Source organism: Populus trichocarpa, chromosome 9 (genome assembly GCF_000002775.5).
Source record: "Populus trichocarpa isolate Nisqually-1 chromosome 9, P.trichocarpa_v4.1, whole genome shotgun sequence".
NCBI classification, from domain to species: domain Eukaryota; kingdom Viridiplantae; phylum Streptophyta; class Magnoliopsida; order Malpighiales; family Salicaceae; genus Populus; species Populus trichocarpa.
In genome coordinates this window covers 1,395,942-1,420,045 of record NC_037293.2, presented here as the reverse complement: position 1 = coordinate 1,420,045, position 24,104 = coordinate 1,395,942, and the positions used below count along the sequence as shown (strand labels likewise).

The following is a 24,104-nucleotide window of genomic DNA, read 5'->3' as shown; positions in this document are numbered from 1 at the left end:
ATTAATTTTGGTTTTTATTTTTATAATTGCTATTTGCTTTTTCCTTATCATTTTTTATTGAAATTTTTTATCTATTAAATTTGGTCCTTATTCTTTTGATTGTTACTTATTTTATTTGAAATAATTTATGAAATGTTAATTATTATTATTTTAATTTATTCACCTTTCATTTTTTTTTAATTTTTTAGATTTGATCTCTATTATTTTGATTATTATTTATTTTATTTGAGATAATTTATGAAATTATATTTTTTTTCAATTTCATTCTCATTCAACTTTTTAATTTGTAAGATTTGTTTCTCATTATTTTAATAAACTTGAGAAAAATAAAACATTAATAAGTTATTTTCCAGCTCATTTTCCATGACATAACCAAACACTGGAAAGTGTTTTCCAATTTATTTTTCATTATACTACCAAATATCAGAAAATACTTTTCTGGAATTCACTTTCTCGAAATTCACTTTCTCTGAAATTTACTTTTCAAAAAAAACTATTTTCCAGTAAACAAACGGGTTCTAAAGATAAGGAAGTAACAACCTCCACTTTGCGTGATCAGTGTTCTAAAACATCACTTCACAAATGTCTCACTTTAAAAGCCAAGTCTTTTGACCTCTTAATACTTCCTGTTGTCTTCCATTATGAGGAGAACCACCAAACTCCAGAGCCCAGAACAATGAATCTGATCCTCTTATGTCTCTCATTCTCTTTGATATTTCCCATTTCCCACTGTGCCCTCCAAAAGCCACCCCCACTTCCCATTTTACCCATCCCAACAGCTTCTCAATTCCAATGGCAACTCTCATCAATGGCACTCTTCTTTCACTTTGGAACCAATACCTTTACAGACTCAGAGTGGGGTACTGGCCAGGTTGACCCTTCTGTGTTCAACCCGACCCGTCTCAATACCACCCAGTGGGTCCAGGTTGCTAAAGACTCTGGCTTTAACCGTGTGATCCTCACTGCAAAGCATCATGATGGGTTCTGTTTATGGCCTAGTGAGTACACAGACTACTCTGTGAAGTCAACTTCTTGGAGAAATGGAAGTGGGGATGTTGTAAAGGAGCTTTCTTTGGCTGCTAAAGAGGCTGGTGTTGATTTGGGTCTTTATCTTTCACCATGGGATAGGCATGAGGGGTGTTATGGAAAGACTTTGGAGTATAATGAGTTCTATTTAGGCCAAATGACTGAGTTGTTGACAAGGTGATTTTCTTTCTTGTCTTTGATCAATTGGGTTTTTTCCTTGACTTCTTTTATTAGGTTATTTTGTAATCTGTATTTCATTTGGTATTTGAGATGTTGGTTTTAATCATTGCATTTTGTTGTATCTAATTCTTGTTGTTAGTTCAACCTGAACAGTTGTGTTATCTGGGAAATAACATCTGTCTTTGATTAGATTTATGTTTTGTGGTAATTAAGAACTATTCGTGTTGTGTTTTGTTTTTGCAGGTATGGAGAGATAAAGGAGGTATGGTTGGATGGTGCGAAAGGAGAGGGAGAGAAGGACATGGAGTATTTTTTCGATAGTTGGTTTAGTCTCATTCATCAACATCAGCCTGGGGCTATCATCTTTTCTGATGCAGGTCCTGATACAAGGTGGATTGGGGATGAGGCTGGTGTCGCTGGGTCTACTTGCTGGTCTCTTTTTAATCGGAGTTCTGCCCAGATTGGAAACACTGATCCTATGTGAGTTAACTTTCTAACCTTCTCTTCCATGCCTTTTTTTTTCCTTACCTTGTACTTTTGGTTGGTAATTCATGGTCTGCACTTTTTAAGAGTTCATGCTTGTTTACAATGCTATGGATTCCATGTCTGCCTAAAGATGACTTGTTTAGTTAGAACTTGACAGCACTGCCCTATTCAACCGAACACAAACAAATGAGTGAGTATTTTTCAAGATGTTGGGGAAAGTGAAAGAAGAGAATTCAGACTCTTATCTCTAGTCTGAATGTCAATCCCCTGCTGATCATGTTAAGAGGACTTCATAGCAACCTAAAACTTTTCATCCTGCACGCAAGCATGATGTAAATTGAGGGCTAGATTTTGTTTGTGAATTTTGGCAAGGTATCTTTGAAATGTACATTATGCTAGGAAATGGTAATGTTAGTTTTGCCAAATCACAACTCTTGTTCATGGCTGGCCTGCTTAATAAATTGAAACCATGAGTATAGTCAACATACGCATGATCCAGGGTTCCATCCTACAAGGATCCAATTATGGTAATGCACTTTCATGCATTTCCTTATATCTTGAAGTGCTTATTATTTTGTGATGCTATTGACTTCTGAAGAATTCCCTGGTTTTCAAATTACAGTGGAGACATTTTCATGTTCTAGATTTTTGTCCTTGACTAATTGTAGCATTAATTGAATAACAAATTTTGAAGAACTTGATGTCCAATACAATATGCTTATGAATTATTGCCATAAAACTAAAAGCTAGTTTTTTCCCCTTCGTAGAACTGCAGAAAAATTGGCTCTCTTTTTTTGTGGGAGTGCACTGATTTTTTCCCCTGCACTTTCTGCCCCTCCAGTTTTTCTTGCATACAGAATCAAATATTCAGATTTTTGTTTCACTTTTTATTGTCTATTCAACAGATACTCGCAGGGAGGAGACCCATCAGGTCATGACTGGGTGCCTGCTGAGTGTGATGTATCCATTCGACCTGGTTGGTTTTGGCATGCTTCGGAAGTTCCAAAATCTGCAATAAAGCTTCTCGACATATACTACAAATCTGTTGGCAGAAACTGTCTCTTGTTACTAAATGTGCCCCCAAACTCTTCAGGTCTTATATCAGATGAAGACATACAAGTACTTAAAGAATTTTCTGAACTCCGAAGGTCCATATTTTCTGATAATCTAGCTGGGAATGCCATTCTTAATGCAAGCAGCACACGAGGCAGCATTGGTGATTCTCGCTTTGATCCCTATAACATCTTCAAAGAAGGCATTTACACCTATTGGGCACCCGAGGAGAATGTATCTGATTGGGCATTACACTTAAACCTTCAAGAGTCGGTATCTTTCAATGTTTTGCAAGTACAAGAACCAATTCACATGGGACAGCGAATTATGGCATTCCATCTTGAGGTCTTGAATGAAGACGGGGACTGGAGGATGGTGATTAATGGCACTACAGTTGGATATCAAAGGCTGTTGCATTTTCCTAATGTAGAATCTCAACACCTGAAATTTGTTATAGACAAGAGTCGGGCAGACCCACTCATTTCATACTTGGGAATCTACATGGATCAGTTTTCCATTGTGAATTCTGCATTTCATAGAAGCTCGCCAACAAACAACTACAGCAGTCAAGTTCTTCGGCAAGCAATACACAACCATTCTACAACAGCCTCTATTTAATATGAATTCCTACTACATTGTGCAGGTTCATTTTCATTTTCCAAATCACTGTAAAACATTTCTTGCATACCAATACGATACTATCCCATTCTTGTTCCCTTTTGTGTGTATGTTACAAGTCCATCTCCAGGCAAGGAAAAGTTCAGCATATGTTATGTGATTTGATTCTCTTTGAAAGATCCAGGCAGCTTTGGACAGCATTACTATAATATTTATTACACTGTAATCTGTATATCTCAATGATGCACAGCTTGACTCTAGGCTGAGGACAGCTGAATTTGGTTTTTGTTAGCTAGTCACTCAACTGCCTTTCATCAACCAAAAGTAGTGAGCTTTGCTTAGCCCAACACACAGATCGAAAGGAGGCGGCTACAAAGCCTTATCTACCCCAAAAGAAGTTGATTTGGAAAAATTTCTGAGTTTGGAAATGCGGGTTGAAGTGGAAGCCTCCAATTTAAACAAATGACCACCTTTCTTTGTGTGTGCAAATTGCTTTGCTTTAGCATCCACCCTCGGTGATTATAATTCTAAATGTAATCCTGCTACTCTTGCTAATGAAAAGAAAAATGTGTAAAGGTCGAGCATATTCTTAAATAATCAGGCTAAAATGCAAATCTTGATTGTAATTCATATGCCAAAAGTGTTTAGGGCATTCAATATCCCTCCCTGCGTTTCCTTGGACCCCCGACTTGATGAGTGGTCAAATGAGGAACAGAAAAAAAAAAAAAAGTCAGTCAACTCCAGAGACGAAGGAATGGATCATCATAGTGTGGACAACAGATCCAGTTCCACAGCGAGAAACCAAGGAAAACAGTGTGAGCAGCCGCAAATTCATTGGATGCAATTTTGAGGCAAGGTTAAATCATTTGGATGACAGATTTGTGTCCAAATGACTACATTGATGACCTAAAAGGCTATAACATATATATGTTTCTCAAATCCTCTTCATATTCTTAGATTATTACAATATCTTCAAAACAGCTTTAAAAATTGAAATACACTTTATTTTATTCTCAGAAAAGGTCACTACTCAGGATGAAGCACTGCACATCCCGACTCATCCAACATATAATGCAATGATTGCAGCTTCAGAATACTGACACGAAGCTCTTAACTCTACTTTTCCAAATCTTATTTCCCACCACCCCAGATGGCACCATGTGTCGTGATCAAAAAGCAAATTACGGCAACAAATCCACCGGTTTCAAGAGGTCAACATTTCTATTGATTTTGGCAATGCTATGCCATATCATTTGCTGCACCTTACTTCCTAAGCATTCCACAACCATTCCATGAAATTAGACAACAATGAGACTCAAATAATGTGAGACATGGGGCAGATCCATTGCAAACAAGCATTGAGAGTACAAAAGGTAGGTTGCAAATTCCAAGCTGAATGCTTCATGTTATCTTGACATCTTGAAGAAGTCGAGCGGTCATTGAGCCTAATCTTCTTGCTTCCCAATCAGTAAGTTTTCCATTTGGAATTTTCATCGCTAGCTCACAATCTTCATGAACCTTTTCACTGCTGCAATCTTCCAACCTTTTCTTGGTATTACTACTCCCACCATTCTCATCATCTTTCAGTACCTCATCTACCATTTCAACCTCATCAGTTTGTTGCTCAAGCTCCGAAATCCTGTTTCCTATGATCCCAGCTGGAGGCTTCAATCCCATGATGTAAAGTTGAATACTGGGATGTTGGTAATTACTGTCCATCTGCATGGGACAAAGTGGTTACAACGACTTCAAAGGGTGAAGGCATTAATTATGAAGGTCCAATGACAATGCGTTGACTAATACCCCAGCTAAAGCATGTATTTATGATGCAGGTCCAATGACTAAGCTGGCATCTTAGATTGTTAACAACCAGTGCACGGAATAATATGTTATAAGATTGTGTTTCTTAAATATTTACACTTATGAACACTTATGGAAAGTAGCAGGTGAGAAATAGTTAAAGGATCACATAAAGTCCTAATTTTTACCAGATTTTGTCTCCAGTTTGGTAACCATTCATACTTCAGTCCAGGAATTTTATTTGGAAATGTCATGTACAGCATATGAATATCTCATTAAGCCACAAGTATTTATTACCATAATGAACATACCTTTGCTTTTGGAACAGTTTTCACCTCAAAGTTTTTTTTCCACATGTCGAGCATTCGGTCATGGACGTTGGTAGAACGGATCTCATACCCCAACTACATGGAAGTATAGTAATAAGTAAAAGCATCACAGTCAAGTTTCCAAAGGAAAAACAAAAAACAAAACTTTCAAGCTTTAAAGCAACACACCAAAATAGTGGTTTTCGGTCCTGATAAAGCAAGTAGTGTCTGCAACAGTGGTTCCAAGAGATGCTCTGCATAAACCTTAAATGCAAAGAAGCTGAAAATCAAACACTTCACTGAAGCAGGTTCAAGTATAGAGCTACAGATCCATAACATCATAAGAATAACAAATTAAACATCTTAGCATAAGATGGATAAGAAAATGGATTTACTAATTTATTTTATTTTTCAATAGCAACAGAAAAAACTATCTCATTACTTGAGGCTTTTTTATGCATTCTATCATATTCACGATTTGGGAAATTTATCAAGTGGTAAAAGTGACACAGATTGAAAAAAGCTTTCATTCAATTATTCAATGAAGTATTAAAAACAGTGTTTAAGCCTTTGGAGCATTGAGCAGGAGCATGGGTTGGTCTTTGCTATCCCTGTGCTAATGCTGCAACTAGTTGCAGCACGTTCACTGACATATCAAATCAAAAGTTAGAGGAAACAGTGACAACCCTCCTAGGAGTCCATTATACATCATGAAACTAAGACTATTTCAAGTAAATGGCTTGAAGCATTTGGAAACAAATAAAACTGAAATTAACATAGCACCAAAATCATGGGGTCAAGCTTGCTCATGAATTTTCCAATTTCTTTGAAATGTTGACCTGAGGTCAGACTCTAGAAGCCATAAATCAGAAAGTCAAATGGGGTGGTCATGAGAAATTAAGTGTGGGTTCCAGGAAGAGACAAAACTATGAAAGTAAAGATAATTAGCAATATATTGTTTCCCATTATGGGTTCAGCAAAATGTAATCACCAAACAAACTTACAACATCAGTGCCAATGATGTAGTCAAATGGTGGATCAACAGCCCTTATATGATCTTCGTTCCCCCAGTCCAATTCTGCAACCTGGATAGATCCAAATGAATCTGCAACGAGCATAAAAACATGTAAGGTACATGCTACATGTAATGGAGGTCCAAGCACACCCTCTATCTGATAGTTAAAGAAACTCCATGCTGATTAGGGCATTTTCCCATCAAATTTAATTGCACGCAGAAAAATATCTTAAAATGCAGTTGGCTATTCAGTAATAAAAAATCTTTTTAATAAATATAAGAAAAATAAAAGTGTATGACCACGACCAGTCAAAATGTATCCAAGCACACCTGAATTGGAATCTTTCTGCGTTATTCTTGAAGTATTGCGTTCAGCATTTCTCATTAGCAGTGGCAAAACCTCTATTTGGTCAGTTGCAATTACATCACATCCCAGTAGTGCCATCCCTGGAAAGAGCAGCTTAAATCAAACTATGAGGCAAAAGACCTTTTAGAGTTGGATAAAACTGGATCTATATCGAATTGACGAGCCAAGTAAAGTGACATGTTGGAAACACTATTTCACTAGCTAAAAATAAAAAAGGGGGAAAGAAAAGAAACCCACCAAATCCAGCTACTCCACATCCTGCTCCAAGTTCAATAACGCGTTTTCCTTTCAGTTTAGATGGACAAAACCTTCCCCTTCTGCAATTCCTTTCCTGAAACAACCAATGAAGAGCGGATTCATGTCTTTAGATCTAAAATATTTATTAATCTATGTCACAGGTAATGTATGAGTGGCCTTTCAAATCTGATAAGCATAATGTTCTAGTGAGGTGAGCTTTCAATCAAGTGTTCATTAACATATTCACAAGTTAAAGAGCCAGCCACTATCTTTAGTGAACTCTCTCTCTCACTCTCTCTCTCTCTCTCTCTCACACACACACACACATCTTGTTCTTATCTTGCAGTTTTCCAATGACATTAGATCCATCTTTAAATTTATAGAAATAAATTGGAAGATAATGGGAAGATTTGTTCCACGGTTTTGCTGGTACTAACCATCATCTCTCGTTTTCTTCTCTTTATGCAGAACAAAATGAGATAAAAAATCAAGATGATCAAATCCCTCAAACAACCCATCAGGGATCTTCAGAAAGAATCCAGGCAAAATACAACTGAAATTGAAAAAGATTTATCCCAGTAACAAGAAATGCCTAAATAAGATCAACTTAAATTTATAAGGGTTAGTAAGCTATGCTGCACTAAGAACCATAGCACTGAAATTAAAATGATTATGAGAAAAGCAGGGGAGGAAAATGCTTCCTGCATGATAAGCTTTTTAGCTGCTTTACTGCATTGAAATGATGAATTTTCTTAGAAGCAAACTCTTTACAGAAACAACCTACTCTTTAAAGTTCGCTAAAAGCTGTTTGACTATTGAGCACGTCATGGTGAAACAGACCCTGAATCCTGAGTCCAACATCCAAGAATCAAACAATACCACCAGGGAGAGCGTGCTCTACAGTTTCAAGTACATGAAGAAATACAAATTTAAACTTACCAGAAATTTAACCAACACCATTGATGCATCCCAAACAGTGGTTCCTAAATGCTTGGAATTTGGATCCTATCACCATGACCAGAAATTCATTTGTTAGGTAAACATCACGAGATACTAAATGCAACATAACATGTGAAAAATTTGCAACAGGAAATGATGCTGTGAAACCGAAAATTAACGGCAACCAAACTTGTAGGATGGAGGAATTACAAACAGGCAATTAATCGCAGACGCAACAAAATTTTCTTTCATGATTATTTCATATTTATACAGGCCACCTAAACTTTGTTGCTGCACATCACTTTCCATTGAAAAGACTATATTTTTATTCAAAATATCACGAAATGTCCATTTTTTATTTTAAGAAAAAAAAACAGACTATTTCACTTTGATCCAGAATTTGATGTCCTTCCCCAACATCACAGTAGCTATTACATAACCAACACAACATGCAGACAGGTCACCTTTTCCAGTCGTGAGTGGTTAAACATTGTCCAAAAAGTGTACAACTCACACTAAATTTCCAAATTTATAGCAACCGATACAAACTACAAGAAACAATAACAACGTTTGCAATATGGGAAAAGAACAATAAAAAAACATACTTGAGAGAACTGCAGTTGATGGCCCAAAACTTCAAATGTAATAGCAGAGGTGCTTGGATAATTTAACCTGGCAAAAAAACAAATAAAACCTTGTATACATATAAATATATAAAAATTCAATAGAAAAACTAAAGGGAACGGATTGTAGACAAAAGGGCACCCTACTGAGAGCCAACTAAAGCATTTCGAAAGCCCAAAACACCATTTTAAATACCTGTCAGGCTCCATTGAATTTTTTGGAAGAAAATCGAAATCTTTTACTGCTGGAGGCTGAGCAACAAAAATATATTGATGAGGTTTTCGGTTGAGGTTAGGAGAACCTCAGATAAGTCCTCCTCTATATTGTATTCAAAGATAGGTCCTCAAATTATTAATATTTGTAATTGGACCATAAAAGTATTAGGCGTTCCTCGATTGATGCTAGATAATGTTTTTCTGTCTAAACTGCATGTATTGTATAATAAAGCAACTTCCTTTGAAGCAAGCCTGTCCTTTTTCGTCAACAAAAATTAAAATTAATAGATGAGAATATTTATTTTAAAATTATCACTGTTATTAGAATAGACACGTGTAAATCATATATTGGTTTGGTTTTGTTGACTAGTGGTCAATTTTGAAGGAGGGGCCGCATCATGACATCGTATAACTACTCAATAAAAACATTCAAAGATTACTTGGATTAATTAATTGGTAAAAAAAATTTAATACTACCTTTGTGATTTTTGAAAAAAACAACATAATTTTAAAAAATATTTTCAATAAAACAAAATAATCATTCCTCGAATAATTTTATAAGGTTGTCTTAAGGAAAAATTAAAACATTTCAAGATTTTAAAAGAAACATTGACCAATAACAAAATATTAAAAAAAAATTACAAAAATAAAATAAAATTAGATCCATATATTTTGTGAAATTATTAAATAGACGTAGTCCACCACATTACCTATAAATTAAACTAATAAATATAAAACAAGTAGATAAAATCATATGAAATACTTACGTCATCAAAAGTTATATCATTATAGTTTATTTACATGACTTGTAAATATTGATCTTGTAGTAAAATAAATCTATGTAACAATTTCTACATGTTTGGGCTTGTTAGACTAGGCCTTGTCATTCTTTCCTTTCTCTCTCACTTTCCCTGATCATTAATGTAAAAGATCAAACGTATGAAACCATAGTGGAAATCAGGCAAAAGTACTATACTTTTGGCCAAACGACGTCATTTTTGCTCTCCAAAGCAGCGTCTCATTTTTGCAAAGCAGCTGCTTACTGGGACATTTTTTTTTTTAATTAATAAGACTTTAGTAGTCAAATTGTAAATTAGAAAAAAAATTACAAAAAACCACTTAAAATTTTTAGGAAAACTTGTATCTTGCTATGCAAATCTTTGATTATTCTCTCAAAACTAACTCTTTCGTCAATATATAAAAATAATAAATTTAATAAAGTTAAAGAATTACAACCATACATAATTTTAAAAGAAAAAAACTTTGTTGTAGAAAACACACTTCTATTATATGCAAACTCAATGAATGACAAACAATCTTTTTAATTTTTAAGATTTTTTTGGTCTCAACAATTAAGTTAAATTCCTATTTACCACCTTTATTTAGTTATTTGTCTATGGATGACAAATAGTAGAAAATAACAATTTTATTCCTAACTCACCCCACAAAACTTTTCAAAAGTAACTTAAAAATTTAACATTTCTATCAGTCACAATGCTCTTTAGAACACCATGTAACCGAACTATTTTCTTGAGAAAAGAACCACTATATTTGTTGCATCATCAATTTTATGATATGATATAAAATGCGTCATCTTATAAAATCTATCTACAACAAATATTGAATCTCTATCCCTTTCAGATCTAGGTAACCCTAAAACAAAATCCATGAATATAACAACCCAAGATTCTTTAGGTACTAGTAAAGGTGTATATAAATTATGAGGCATGATTTTAGACTTGACTTGTTTACATGTTATGCATCTATCACATTCTTTTTGAAAATCCACTTTCATGTTAAGCCAGTAAAAATGCTCATGTGACATACCAAAGTCTTAGCTACCCCAAAATGTTCCATTAAATTGCTCTCATGAGCTTCCCTCATAAGAAATTCACACAATAAACATTTAGGCACACACAATCTCTTATCTTTAAATAAAAATTCATCATGCATAAAATAATTATCAAATGAATGCTCATATTGTCCATAAACTTGACCAAAGTCATCATCATCCACATATAATTTTTTTATATGTTCAAATCCTAAAAATTTAGTGTTCAAGGTATTAAAAAGAATATACCTTCAAGATAATGCATCTACAACAATGTTTTCCTTACATTGCTTGTATTTAATAATATATAGGAATGTCTTAATGAATTCGATCCACTTTGCATGTCGTCTATTCAACTTACCTTGGCTCTTTAAATGTTTTAAAGATTGATGGTCCGTATGTAATTACAAACTCCTTAGGCTAAAGATAATGTTGTCAAGTCTCCAAGGTTCTCATTAATGCATACAACTCGTTATCATATGTTGGATAATTAAAAGTTGCTTTATTAAGCTTCTCACTAAAATAGGTTATGAGCCATTTTTCCTGCATTAAAATTGCTCCGATACTTATACCTGAGGCATCAGACTTAATTTCAAAAGTTTTTGCAAAGTCAGGTAAAGCAAGCAATGAGGTCAAAATCAATCTTTCTTTTAACAAGTTTAAAGTCTTTTCTTGATCATCATCTCATTTAAATTCTACTATTTTCTTTACCATTTCAGTCAATGGTACAACTACAATACTAAAATCTTTGACAAATCTTATATAAAAACTAGTTAAACCATTAAGAAGTAAAACTTCTTACCACACTTACCGTCTTAAGTGTAGGTCATTTTTGAATGACCTTGATCTCTGCCTCATTCATCTCAATCCCTTTTGCACTAACAACATAACCTAAAAACACAATTATTTCCATGTAATTAATATACTCATCTAATCCTTTGCTATAAATCAAAATATCATCAAAATAATAATAAAAATTCTTCAATGAAAGATCTTAACACATGATTCATTAACCTTATGAATGTATTAGGGGCATTAGTCAAACCAAAAAGAATTACTAACCATTCATACAATTCATTTTTAGTTTTGAATGTTGTCTTCCATTCATCTCTTTTTTTAATTCTAATTTGATGATAACAACTTTTCAAATCAATTTTAGAAAACACAGAAGAACCATGTAACTCATTAAGCATATCGTCTAATCTATGGATAAAATATCTATACTATAATGTAATGTTGTTAATGGCTCTACAATCAGCGCACATACACCAAATATTGTCCTTTTTAGGCACAAGTAACACTGGAACTGCACAAGGACTCATACTTTCTCAAATATACCCTATTCAACATCAACTCCTCTATTTGTCTTTGAAGCTCCTTAGTCTTCTCGAGATTACTTCTATAGACTAGCTGGTTTGGAATTGATGCTTCTAGCACAAAATCAATTTAATATTCAATCCCTCGAATTGGTGGCAAACCACTATTGATCTCTTCAAGAAAGATATCTTCAAATTCCTACAAAAGAACTTTAACAACACTAGAAACATAAGAATTTAAATCATCAAAATTAAAATATACCTCGTTATATAAAAATAAAATCATAAGCATATTGGAATGATAGGCATGAGTAAGGTCACTTTGTTTTGTATAAAAATTAAATTGTTTCCCTAATTTTTCTACAAACTTTTCTTTTCTCACCATTACTTTCTTTTCTCTACTCACTTTCTCCACTTTCGGCCTTCCCTACATTTTTTTTTGTTAAAATCTTCAAACCTATTTCTAATAGTTGAAACTCCCCCTTTTTAATAGCTGAAACTCCCCCCCCCCTAAATTGTCTCATGCTCATGACTCACCTTACGTGTAAATATTTCCATTTTTTCCCATAATATACCTATTTCTGAACCCATCATGCTTGACCTTCCTATCAAATTCTCAAGGTCTCCCCAATAATAGGTGTGTAGCATACATAGAAAAAACATCAAATATAACATCATCCTTAAAATTTCCTAGTGTGAATGAAACCAAAACCTTAAGTCACCTTAACTTCTCCATGTTCATTCATTCACTAAAGCATATATAGCTTAGAATGCTTAGATGTATTCATGTTCAACTTTCTAACCAAAGTTGAGATAGCAATAATAGTACAACTACTATTATCAATTATCATATTACATACCTAATTATCAATGTAGCACCTAGTATGAGAGATATTCTTTCTTTGTTGCTCTACTCCCTCTTCAGAAACCTGAACACTCAAAGATCTCTTTATAACCAAGGATTTTCCTTGCACAACATACTCTAAATCACTACAATCATCTAGCTTTGGAATCCCCTTCAAATCATCCTTACTAGCCTATTCCACTTCACCATCATCTTTTATAACTATAATTCTCTTATTTGGACATTCATGTGCATAATACCCAAGCTCTTGAAATCAAGAACACCTAAACTCTCGCCTATCCTTCAGCTGAGCAATATTTTTCCCTTTTTCTTCCAAAGTCACAACTTGCTTCCTAATAAAAGAAGGTTCAATTACTTTAGATGTAGTCATTGGTTTCACCTACGCATTACCCTCTCGCCTAAAATTTCACTTCCAACTCGAGAAGGAGCCCGAATGTCCACCAAGTTTTGCATTACCTTTTCTCATCAACTATCTTCACTTATACAATCATGTGTACCATATCATGAATCTCTATATATTGTTGCAATTCCATCACATTAGCAATATCTTTATTCAATCTATTCAAAAACCTAGTTATTATGGCTTTTCCATCCTCAGAAATATTAGCTTTAATCATAACTACTTTCATCTCTTTAAACTACTTATCCACACTCATAAAACCCTAAGATAAAGTTTGCAATTTATTATAGATCTCCCTATAATAGTGAGTAGGTACAAATGTTTTTCTCATGATTGTATTAATTTCCTCCCAAGTTTTTATTGGTCTTTCTCCATTATGTCTTTTACTTTTAACAAGTTGATCCAATCAATTAATTACATAATCAATGAATTCAACCACAATCAATTTAACCTATTTTTTTTTCTTTTGAATACCTATGGAAATCAAACACAAACTCCACTTTCTTTTCCTAGTTCAAGTAAGCCTCTATATCACTCTTTCCTAGAAACCCTGAAATTTTGAGTTTAATTCCACCCAAATTATGACATAAACCATCATGCTCCTTAGAAGTCTTATTCTTCTCCTAGGTTATGACTCATACACAAGACTTTATTGCATTTGAAACTTTTTACTATAATCAACTACATCATCCTTCTCCTTTTCTTCTTCAGAATTATCATCGACACTCTCATCATTCACTATAACCCTAATGGTAAGCATTTTGACTTTTTTTTTCTTATGACTAGGAACTCCTAGTCTATTAATCATCACATCAAACTTATTTATTAACGCCTCTATCATAGCTTCCATTCCATCTTGCCTTTCCTCTACAATTCTTACCTTTTTTTGTTCAACACTTTTTGAAGACATTGCTTATACTTGAAATAAAGGTTAGTAGTAAAGAAATTTTTTCCTCACACAAATCTCATGTGTTTACTCTCATAATAAAATTCACTCTCATAATAAAATTCATTTATCTCATGTTTCATATAATTTATTAGGTTTTTCACTCTAATAGTCTCGCAACGCCTTTTACCACTCTATTCTTGTACTTTGGTTCTTAAAAGTATGCAACTTATCAAATAATTAACCAAATTACGCAATGATTTATTTTTTGTTTAAAGGCTCAAGAATCAACAATTATTAAAACTTTTCAAAACATAAATTGAGGATAAACTTAGGAGTAACAATGTAAATTTGTATGAATATAATGATGAAAATGAAGACATGAAATAAAAGCAAGAGTTATTATTAAGAAACAACAAAAACTATGAAATTTAAGAAAATAAAGAAAAATGGTGTAAGAAATTAAAAAGCTAAAGAAATTTATGCAAGATAATTCTATTATACCTAAATTTGCAAGAAATCAATCAAGATCACTAAGAATTTCCAAGACAAGTTTTGGTTCAACCCTAGTTCATGCAAGATCCAAAAATTTTGAATTTCTTCTCTAATAATCCTTTCAAGATTGTGATTTTGATTCTTCTTTCTTTTGTTCTTCTCTCTCTGTGTGTGTGTGTGTGTGTGTTGAATTTCTCAAGTCACAAAGATGAACACAATTTGTTGTTTTGTATGCAATTTTTCAGCAACTTCAAGACTTTTTCCTATCAAAACTGATTTTCTTCTTCCTTTTTTTTAAATCAAACACATAACTAAGATTAATCAAGAATCAACATTTTCTTACTTTTTTTATAAGCCAAAACCCTAGAGAGAGAAAAACCAAAAAATCAAATCATAACATCGCATCAAAATTCACTTTGTAGCTCTTGTTATGGCCAAAACAATAGCGAAAGGTCAAAACTGGCATATTTGAATCTTTTTATTCTAATTTTTCTATAATGTTTGGATGCTCCTCTACAAGCTCATCTTGAACATGAATCAAATTAATCGAGGCTCATTCTTTATTATTTGATACCCTCTCAATTCCACCTTAGCCATGATGATGAGGTAGAGTGTCTAATTAGGGGTGAATCACTTTTGATTAGGCAAGCATTAAGTGTTCAAGTCAATGAGTATGATAAGGAGCAATAGAAGAATAATATTTTCCACATGAAATGTCAAATTAGTAATTAAATATGTAGTATTATTATATATAGTGAAAGTTGTAATAATATTTTCCACATTGAGTGTTCACTACACTTGTTGAAAAGTTGAATTGGAATGCTACGAAACATCATAAACCCTATAAGTTTCAGTGGTTGAATGAATATATAGCAGTAAGAGTGAACAAACAGGTTTTGGTCTCATTTTTTATATATTGGGAATTATAGTGATGAGGGTTTATATGATATTATTCCTATGCATATGAGACATTTACTTTTAGGGAGATTGTGGCAGTTTGATAGAAAAGTTATACAAAATGGGTTTAAGAATAGGTATTTATTTATAAAAGATGAAAAATATATCACCTGTGTACTATTATCACCAAAACAAGTTTATAAGGATCAATTGAAATTGAAAACAAATAGTGAGGTTGATGGGAGTGCAAATGGTTTTTTTGGTCAATATCCTTAAAAAGAGAGAAAAAATATATTTAGCTATAAGGAAGAGAAAAGTCAAATTCAATCAAGAGATGGAAAAATAAAGAGTTATCTGAGATAATAGAGAAAAAATAAGAAGAAGAGAAAAAAGAGTGTTAAGAAAAAAAAAAAGGAAATAAGTGAGTTTTTATGCAAAAGAAAGTGAGATCAAATGTTCTTTTAAAACTAACTAGCCTATGTTTGTACTAGGCATGTTCAAAAAACCCGAACAACCGAGAAAACCAAAAAAATCAAAGAAACATTAACCGAGAAAACCGAACCGAGATGAAAACCCGATTAAATTGATTTTCAAAACCATAAAATCTTGCCATTTCGGTTTCGGTTTTAAAACTAAAACCGATGAACCGAACCGAACCAACTGAAAAACAAGAGGGCTATAAATACTACAGTTAACCTAACCCTAACAATAACATAACATCTTCATCTTTTCTGCACAACATCTCCAAAAAGCCACCGCCCTCCACTCTCCATCTCAAAACTCCAAAGCTAAGCCATCCACCCACAAATAAGTCCCGAACAAAAACTCACATCTCCATCACCTTGTCTTCTCTTTTTAATTATGCGCAACATCTCCATCTTTTCTGCGCAAGCCGAACAAAAACCCACATCTCCATCTCCTTGGCTCTTCTCTTTATTTATGCGTAAGCTGTCGGGAAGATTTGATTTGTCTTCTTGTTAAAGGGGTAACTTCTGTAGCAAAAACTGATGATATATTGGTGGCCTAGTGAAAAGTGCGATTACAACCAGTGCCCATGGGAGAAGGCTGGCCTCCTCAATCTAGTTTGTCTTTTTCTTTCGTTTTGTAAATTGTTTTACCAACAAATATTCTTATTTATCGGGATGCTAAAACTTTTGGGGCTTTGCCATATTTGCGGGATTTGAACAACAAGATTCTGGCTAAACCGAAATATAATTGCATGCAATTGTCCTAATAATTCTAAAATAAAGATGACAATTGTAATCGTCTATATAGAAAGCAGATATGAAGAGTTTTCTATTCTTATAGGATAGGATTAAATTTCCCGCTTTTATGGCAAAAAAACCGAATTTCACCAAACCGAACTGGCCCGGTTTGAACCGGTTTTCGGTCTAGTTTGGTTTAAATTTTTCAAACTTTAAGTTACTCGGTTCAGTTGGTTTTTATAGTCCAAACCGAACCGAACCGAACCGTGAACAACCCTAGTTTGTACTTTTACACAAAGAGACATGTTTTAATACTAATAACTTTGATCCTTTTATTCTTAGTATTGTTGTTTCTTTGTTGCGTGAATTTGAGGGTATGTTTTCCAGAGATGTTCCTAGTGGTTTGTCACTAATAAAAGAAATAGAACATCAAATTAATCTTGAACTTGAAGCTGTGATTCCTAATCATCCATCCTATAGAAATATTCACAAGGAGATAAATGAGCTTCAAAGTTAAGTTGAGGAGTTGATGGCTAAAAGGTACATAAAGGATGTCGCACGTGTGCGGCGTCGCGGCAAAAACTTCCACCCTCAAATTCTGTATTATCTAAAAATGTGGCAAATGTGGGGAGACAAGGAATTCTTGTCTTTTATTAGTGGGAAAATAGAATGGTAGTCGCCACCTAGTATTTTGGTCACTAGGAATCCTAACTGGTCTCAGAGATCGGGTACGGGGACTGGTTGCGTAAAAGGAAGGTATTAGCACCCCAAATACGCCCTACCTAAGGTAAGCTGCATTGTTTTATTGTCTGATAAAATCTAAAGTCTTGTCGTGTTTTCTAGTTATTGGTTCGTCTGTGATTTAAGAAAAGTTCTACTCGGTAAGGAGATCCTTATCTTATTTTACCTAACCGTTCTAACCTCAACAAAAAAATTTAATAACCGGAATACATCTTACGTATAAGATCATAACCCTAGATATTAAAAGAAGACAACATAATTTTTTTTGAATTTTTGAAATGTTGGCCTAGTTCTCGTGACTTTAATAAACTGGTTATTAAAGCCAAAATACATGCTAATACCTATTTTTTTAAATTTTTGTTCTATGAAAATATGATATGATTTTTTTTAGAGACTTGGCCGTATGCATGAAAACAAAACATTTTTTTTATGTTTTGACGAAAACCAGGTATTTTAATACCGGATTTGTATCTTTACAGTATAAAAATACAAACTAATATTGATCAAAATACAGTAAAAAATACGCGGGGAAATCACAAATTTTCCAAAAATATTTTTTTGATTTTTTGTTGGCTGGGCCGGCATTGCCCGGCCCAGTAAATAAAAATAAGTAGTGGAGAACTCTCCACTGTTCACATGCAACGTGAACAGTGGAGTAGCCCGGGCGAGGAAGAAGAAGAAGAAGAATAAGAGAAATGGAGGCTTACCTGGCGGTCGTCTGTTCTTGCGGGAGCTGAAGCTGTCGGTTATATGCTGTTGGACGGTGGTTCTGTTCCTTCTCTGTTCTATTTTTTCTGTGTTCCTTCTTCTCCCCGCTTCTATCTCCTGTTTCTCCTTTTCTTCTTCTACTTCTAGTGGTGGTGATGTCGTTGTTGATGGTGGTTTAAGGTGGCACTGGTGGCTGCAGACGGTGGCTCTTCTTTGCGGTGGCGGGCAGTGTTTGCTGCTGTTCGATCTTCCCGTCTGTGGAGAGGCGCAGGCTTCTTCTTCTTCACGAGTGTTGCAGTAGGGGGAGGAAGATGGTGAGAAGCTGACGGTGGTGCTGGTGACCGGTTGGGCAGTGGTGTTGCTGCGACCGCTCTTCCTCTTCTCTTCTATTTCTGCGTTGCTTCTTATCTTTGTTTCTGTCACCTTGCTTCTCTCATTTTTTTCTGCCTCTTCTCCACCCACGGTCACTCTCTCTGTTTCTCTCCTTTCTTTCTCTTCTTCCCCTTCCTGTTCTCTGTGTTTCCCTCCTTTCCTCCTCTCTCGTTCTCCTCACTGTCTCGTTCTTTTTTTGCTGTGTTTCTGCCTTGTTCTTTTTTCTTTCCCTCTCTATGTCGTCCTTTCTCTCCCCTTTGGCGACGGTTCCTCCTCTGGCTTTTATAGCCCAAGGAAAGCACTGTGGTGGTAATGGTCGTCGGGATAGCAGCCATAAAACGTGCCTCATAATTGGAGCAATTTGCTGCAAAACATATCCCTGTTTTAATGCTTAAAACGACTTTCTTTGAATGAGACAATGAATAGTGGAAACGACGCCGTTTCAAAATTTCAAAATGAATATTTTTGATTTGGTCCTTGGCTGTTTTGACAATTTTGTAATCAAGCCCCCCGTATGAATTGTAATTGGATCCCTTGATTTTAGCGCCTTTTCTGGTTTGGTCCTTGGTTTCGTATTGTTTCAATTAAGTCCCTAATTGGCCATCAAACTTCAATAATTATGCAATTAAGCCCCTGATTTGACCAAATCAACTTTTTTAAATTATAATTGGACCCCATAACTTTAATTTCATCCAATAAAAGCCTAAATTGACTTAAAAATCAATTTTTCTTGCAATCAAACCCTCCATAAATTCAATTAAACCTTAGATAAAATTTAATTGAGTCTATAAACATTTGATTTTAGACTTTTCTTCCTCAACTTGAATTTTCTTTGTCAACAGGGCTCTCATCAGTCAAAAATATACTGTCAAATTTCAACATTTTGCATTTTTAACCTCCTCAACCAATTTTGTCCTTTTTTCAGCATTTTAGCATCCTTTTCTCGCTCATATTATTTTTTGGATTTCTTTCGAATATTTTTTGATATATTTTTTTGTATTTTCTCATTTTCATTTTTTTTTGTTTTGTGGGAACCCAAAAATGGGTAACAACAAGGGAGAACATAAGTTCATGTGCGATTCTTGTATTACTTGTGTTGAAAGATGATGGGTCTTGAAGGATGTGTGTTGTCGAGTTGTCAATAACATTACGGTAAAGTATAGACATCAAATTCTTAGACTAGATGACATGCTAGATGGATTGCTTGGTTCATGTATCTTTTTCAAAAATTGATTTGAAAAGTTGTTATAATAAAATTAGAATGAAAGAAGTGATTAATGGAAAACTCCTTTTAATATTAAGGATGGGTTATATGAATGATTGGTTATGTCGTTTAGTCTCATTAATACACTGATAACATTTAGAGATTGATGAACATGTATTGTGTGCTTTTATAGGCATGCTTGTGATATTCTATTTTGATGATATCTTGGTTTACAATAAAAGCTTAGATAAGCATGTTAATCATTTGCTTTGTGTGACTGAAATTTTGAGGAATGAAATGTCAACTTAAAGAAGTGTACTTTTTACATGGATAAGTTATTTTTCTTCGCCATGTTATTTGTGAAAAATGGATAACGATGGATAAACGAATGGTGAAGAAACTCGATGAGAGTGTTTGATAACAAATGTTGTAACCCAATTTTGGCTCATTGGCTTTTTAATTTAATTTTACAGGGTTTAAAATGTAAAATTAAAATATTAGAGATTTATTTCGATGAAAAGTGTAATTTGTCAACTTGCGTGAAAACTAAGGACTACAATGTGCTTTTGTCATTCTATCATTATCTTCAAGATAATCCATATCTTCAAGATAATCCTTGTCTTTAAGATAATGATAGTTATCCGCTTTCAAATTTGATTCTTAATCAAATTCAAACTTTAAAGAAGAGAATGAGTTTGATTGAAATTTTGTTTCTACACGCGAAGGGACTCTAGCACTATAAATACAGATCTTAGTGTATGCACAAAAGGGGGGAGATGATATAGAGTAAAAAATAGAGAAAAAAAAAACAAAGGAAAAAAATAGAGAAATAAACAAATGAGAAAAACAGGGGAGACGACAGAAGTGAGAAAACAGAGGAGAGAACCCAAAAAAAAAAACCGAGAACAGAGGGAGGAGAGACTAAAAGAGGAGGAGAAGGGGAGCATTCTCCAGCCGGTGCCTGCACTGTTACCTTCGCCTTCGCCTTTGGCTTCACCAGGTAAAGTCATCTTCTTCTCTTTGTTTTTGTGTAATTGTTGCAAGAAAACAGTGCGAAGGTAATTTAATTACCTTCGCACTGCGCAGTGCACTCGTGGGTTAAGCCACGCGTGCCTGCTGCCCAGCTGGGTCTAGCCCAGCCCATGTTGGTTGGGCTAGACCCAGCCCAAAAAAAAGAAAAAAAGAAAAGAAAAGAGAGTGGGCCGGATCTGGGCTTTAGGCCCAGCCAGCCTAAATTATGTTTATTAAGGGTGTGTTTGGCCAAACACACCCTATTGCCTTAGCCATAATTTTATGCCCATTTTAGTTTGATATTTGGTCAAACGAGCCCCTTTTTTATATCAGAAAATTCCAAAAATATTTGGGGATCTTTGTTGATTTATTTGTGGGCCCCTCGCACTTTAATTTATTTTTTTTCTTTTCATTTTGTATTTTTTTAAGTTATGTGCTCAATTTGTGGCCTATTATTGTTAAATGCAAATCTGCCGTGCAATGTTTTTTTTATTTTCATCTAAAAAGGGCAAATAATAATAAAGGATAAATAAGAAAAAAAATAACATAGAAAATTTCTTCTTTAAATTCATTTTTTGTGAAAATATTCACTGACGCTAGAGTCAGGAGTATTGTATTTTTTTGGATTTGTGCGATATTTACCAACGCCAGAGTTGGAATTATTCGTAGGAATTGTTCACTGATGCCAGAGTCAGGAACATGAAAGGAAGAATAAAAAAGGGAAAAAGAAGAACAAATTCTTAAGCAATTTTAGACAAAACCAGCAATGCAGCCTGCCTCAGGTAGGACGCTTAGGGGATGATAGCATCTTTTCTTTTGTGTAACCAGTCCCATACCATAAAATCTCTGTTGACCAATTAGGGTTCCTAGTGACCATAATACTAGGTGGCGACTCCTTGAACAAGACATTTTCCCCTAAAAGAACAAGATGCCAGATATCTTTTTTTTTTTCCAATCGAGTGATAATTTTTAATCGGTCGCCGCGATGTCCAGGTGTGACAACAAATATAAAAGAAGAATGAACAATATGCATCTAAAGCCAACAATGATCATAAGTGTATTATATTTGGACCTAGAGATTGAGTTTAGGTACAAATAAGGAAGGAAAGATTTATAGCCTATAGGCAATCTAAGTTTCATATAAGAGAGGATGGTTCATTCCAACTCCCTTAAACAAATTAATGATAATGCATATAAGTGGAACTTCCAGGTGAGTACATTTAATAATTATTATATTTCTCTATTTTATTTAGGTGATGATTTGATGTTGTATTCTTTTAAGGGGAAGAGGAATCATGAGCAACGCCACATAATCCAGTGCATGTGTCATTTGGAATAATTATAAGGGCAAGAGCCAAGAAGATCAAAAAGGTATTCAATTGGTTGATTCATGACATTTGGGTCAAGCAAGCTTGATAATTCTTTCTAATATGGCATCAAGCATGAAGTTTTTTTTTTTTTTTCAATCAAGCATGAAGTTGAGTTCAAAGAAAGATCAAGTCTTGATCAATGTGATACATTCAAGTTATAGGGTTGTTTAACATGTATTAGAGCTTTACTACACAAATTTATGTTCATAGTTATAACTTTTAATTTAACAGTTGAATCGAGATAAAAACTTTTCATGATACTTTAAAGGCCTTGTTTCCTATTGAGTTAAAACTTCACAATGATCAAATATATATATAAAGGCTTTGCGATAAGGGTCAAAATCAGTATACAAATTAGGCTTTATTTAGTAAGACTTGGGTTTTGTTATTTTATTTTAAAATACTCTTAAACTATTATATATTTGGGTTTTAATTTCAGCTTAATATTCCAATAGGGTTTATTTTGTTGAACTATAAATACTTTATTTGATTTGTAAGTTACGAGAACTCATTAATTTTCAGAAATAATATTGAAGAGGATTTCTCTTGCTCTTGGTTGTTCATTGAACAATTCAAAAGTTTTCAAATATTCATTCTTTATGGTGTGCAATCTTTATAACTTTGATTTTTTGGTTCAAGTAATCACTTGATCGGTTTCATCAAATTTAATTTTAGCTTTCTTGGGTTAGGATTTGATCTTGATTATAGTTTCTAGGATTTTTACCCTCTAAACATGTTTGAAACCCTCTGGATTGAATTCAATTCAGAGCTTAATGAAATCTCATATTTGAATCCATTTTAAATATCAATAATTGAATTTCAAATGAAATTCGATCTCTAAAAATTATACAAAAATAAATAAGAGGTCAACCTCTCTAATTTACAATTTTAAAGATGAGAAATTTAATGTTAAAATTAGCTTTTTTATAATATCCATCTACACATCTATTTTTTTGAAAGACTTTTGAAAAAATAAAATGAAAATGATGAGAGTAATATAAAAAACAAAATGAATTTAATTTAATTTTTTATAAACATGTGAATTCAACTTATTAATTTTAAATTCAAATTGAACTCTATAGTCGAATTCAGTCATAGTAAAGAATTGATTCTAAACAAACCTTCGTCGCATCAAATGGTAATGCAGGACACTTGCAAGCTGTCGCTGGTGTGCCTTTGACGTCTGGTTTCAAGCTTGCAATTGAATCACTGAAGGAGGGGGTAAAACCAGCAACTTCTTAATTCCTTTATCTATCCATCTTTGGAATGACAAAGCTATCTATTTTGTAGGAAACATTCCATATGTCTTGTGTTCCTTAGCAAGGAGGTCTTCTGGGTTGGATATATGGTTTAAAGTGATCATTTTTTTTGCTGCTGAATTCGTTTACCACACTTGAGAAATCAAAAGCACTGATTTACATCTGGACATACATATTCAAAACCATTGCTTATCGCTGTCTGTAGCTGGTGGTAAATTGGTTGTGTGTATCAAGAGGTACTGCAGTCTTAAACCATGCGTTGGTTTAAGCATTCAGGGATATCTTTGTATCGTATCAAATGTTTCAAATTGTCATTCTTTAGGAGTATGGCCTGCTGATTGTTTATGTAGCAAGCTACATTTCTCGGACATGTAGCCATGCATAGATTTCCTAATCTCGTGTCTGATAGCTTGTTGATATTATCAATCCTGTCAAATTGCTCAAACTGGTTTCTTTTACTTCGATTTTGAATTGCGTTAGGGTCTATTAATGATTACCAATAGCAAACTAATTGAGTTCACTCTGGAGACATATGCGTGAAAAATGAAGGTGTTTTTTATTTTGTAGCTCCTAAGACTTGATAGCATGAATATTTAGATTAGAAGAATCTATCATACCAGAAGTTCACAAAACGCCATTTCTGACAACCATAGATGTGAGACAATGCTTGAACATG

The 24,104-nt window shown here is 33.9% G+C and overlaps 2 protein-coding genes across 2 annotated transcripts; one reads left to right on the top strand and one right to left on the bottom strand.

The window, feature by feature from the left end:
- Window positions 1-525: 525 nt before the first annotated feature.
- On the top strand, window positions 526-3,461 carry LOC7491167 (alpha-L-fucosidase 1). Its single transcript, XM_002313497.4, has 3 exons — window positions 526-1,203; window positions 1,450-1,686; window positions 2,598-3,461. The coding sequence occupies exons 1-3, from the start codon at window positions 677-679 to the stop codon at window positions 3,361-3,363; spliced, it is 1,530 nt and encodes a 509-aa protein (XP_002313533.2). The 5' UTR covers window positions 526-676; the 3' UTR covers window positions 3,364-3,461.
- Window positions 3,462-4,265: 804 nt separating this feature from the next.
- LOC7463314 (uncharacterized) lies at window positions 4,266-9,021 on the bottom strand. Its single transcript, XM_002314265.4, has 9 exons — window positions 8,849-9,021; window positions 8,635-8,701; window positions 8,030-8,095; window positions 7,091-7,184; window positions 6,817-6,933; window positions 6,476-6,576; window positions 5,661-5,735; window positions 5,475-5,567; window positions 4,266-5,082 (listed from the first exon to the last, which is right to left on the bottom strand). Exons 1-9 carry the CDS (start codon window positions 8,860-8,862, stop codon window positions 4,765-4,767), a joined length of 945 nt encoding a protein of 314 aa, XP_002314301.2. The 5' UTR covers window positions 8,863-9,021; the 3' UTR covers window positions 4,266-4,764.
- Between the last annotated feature and the right edge of the window lie 15,083 nt (window positions 9,022-24,104).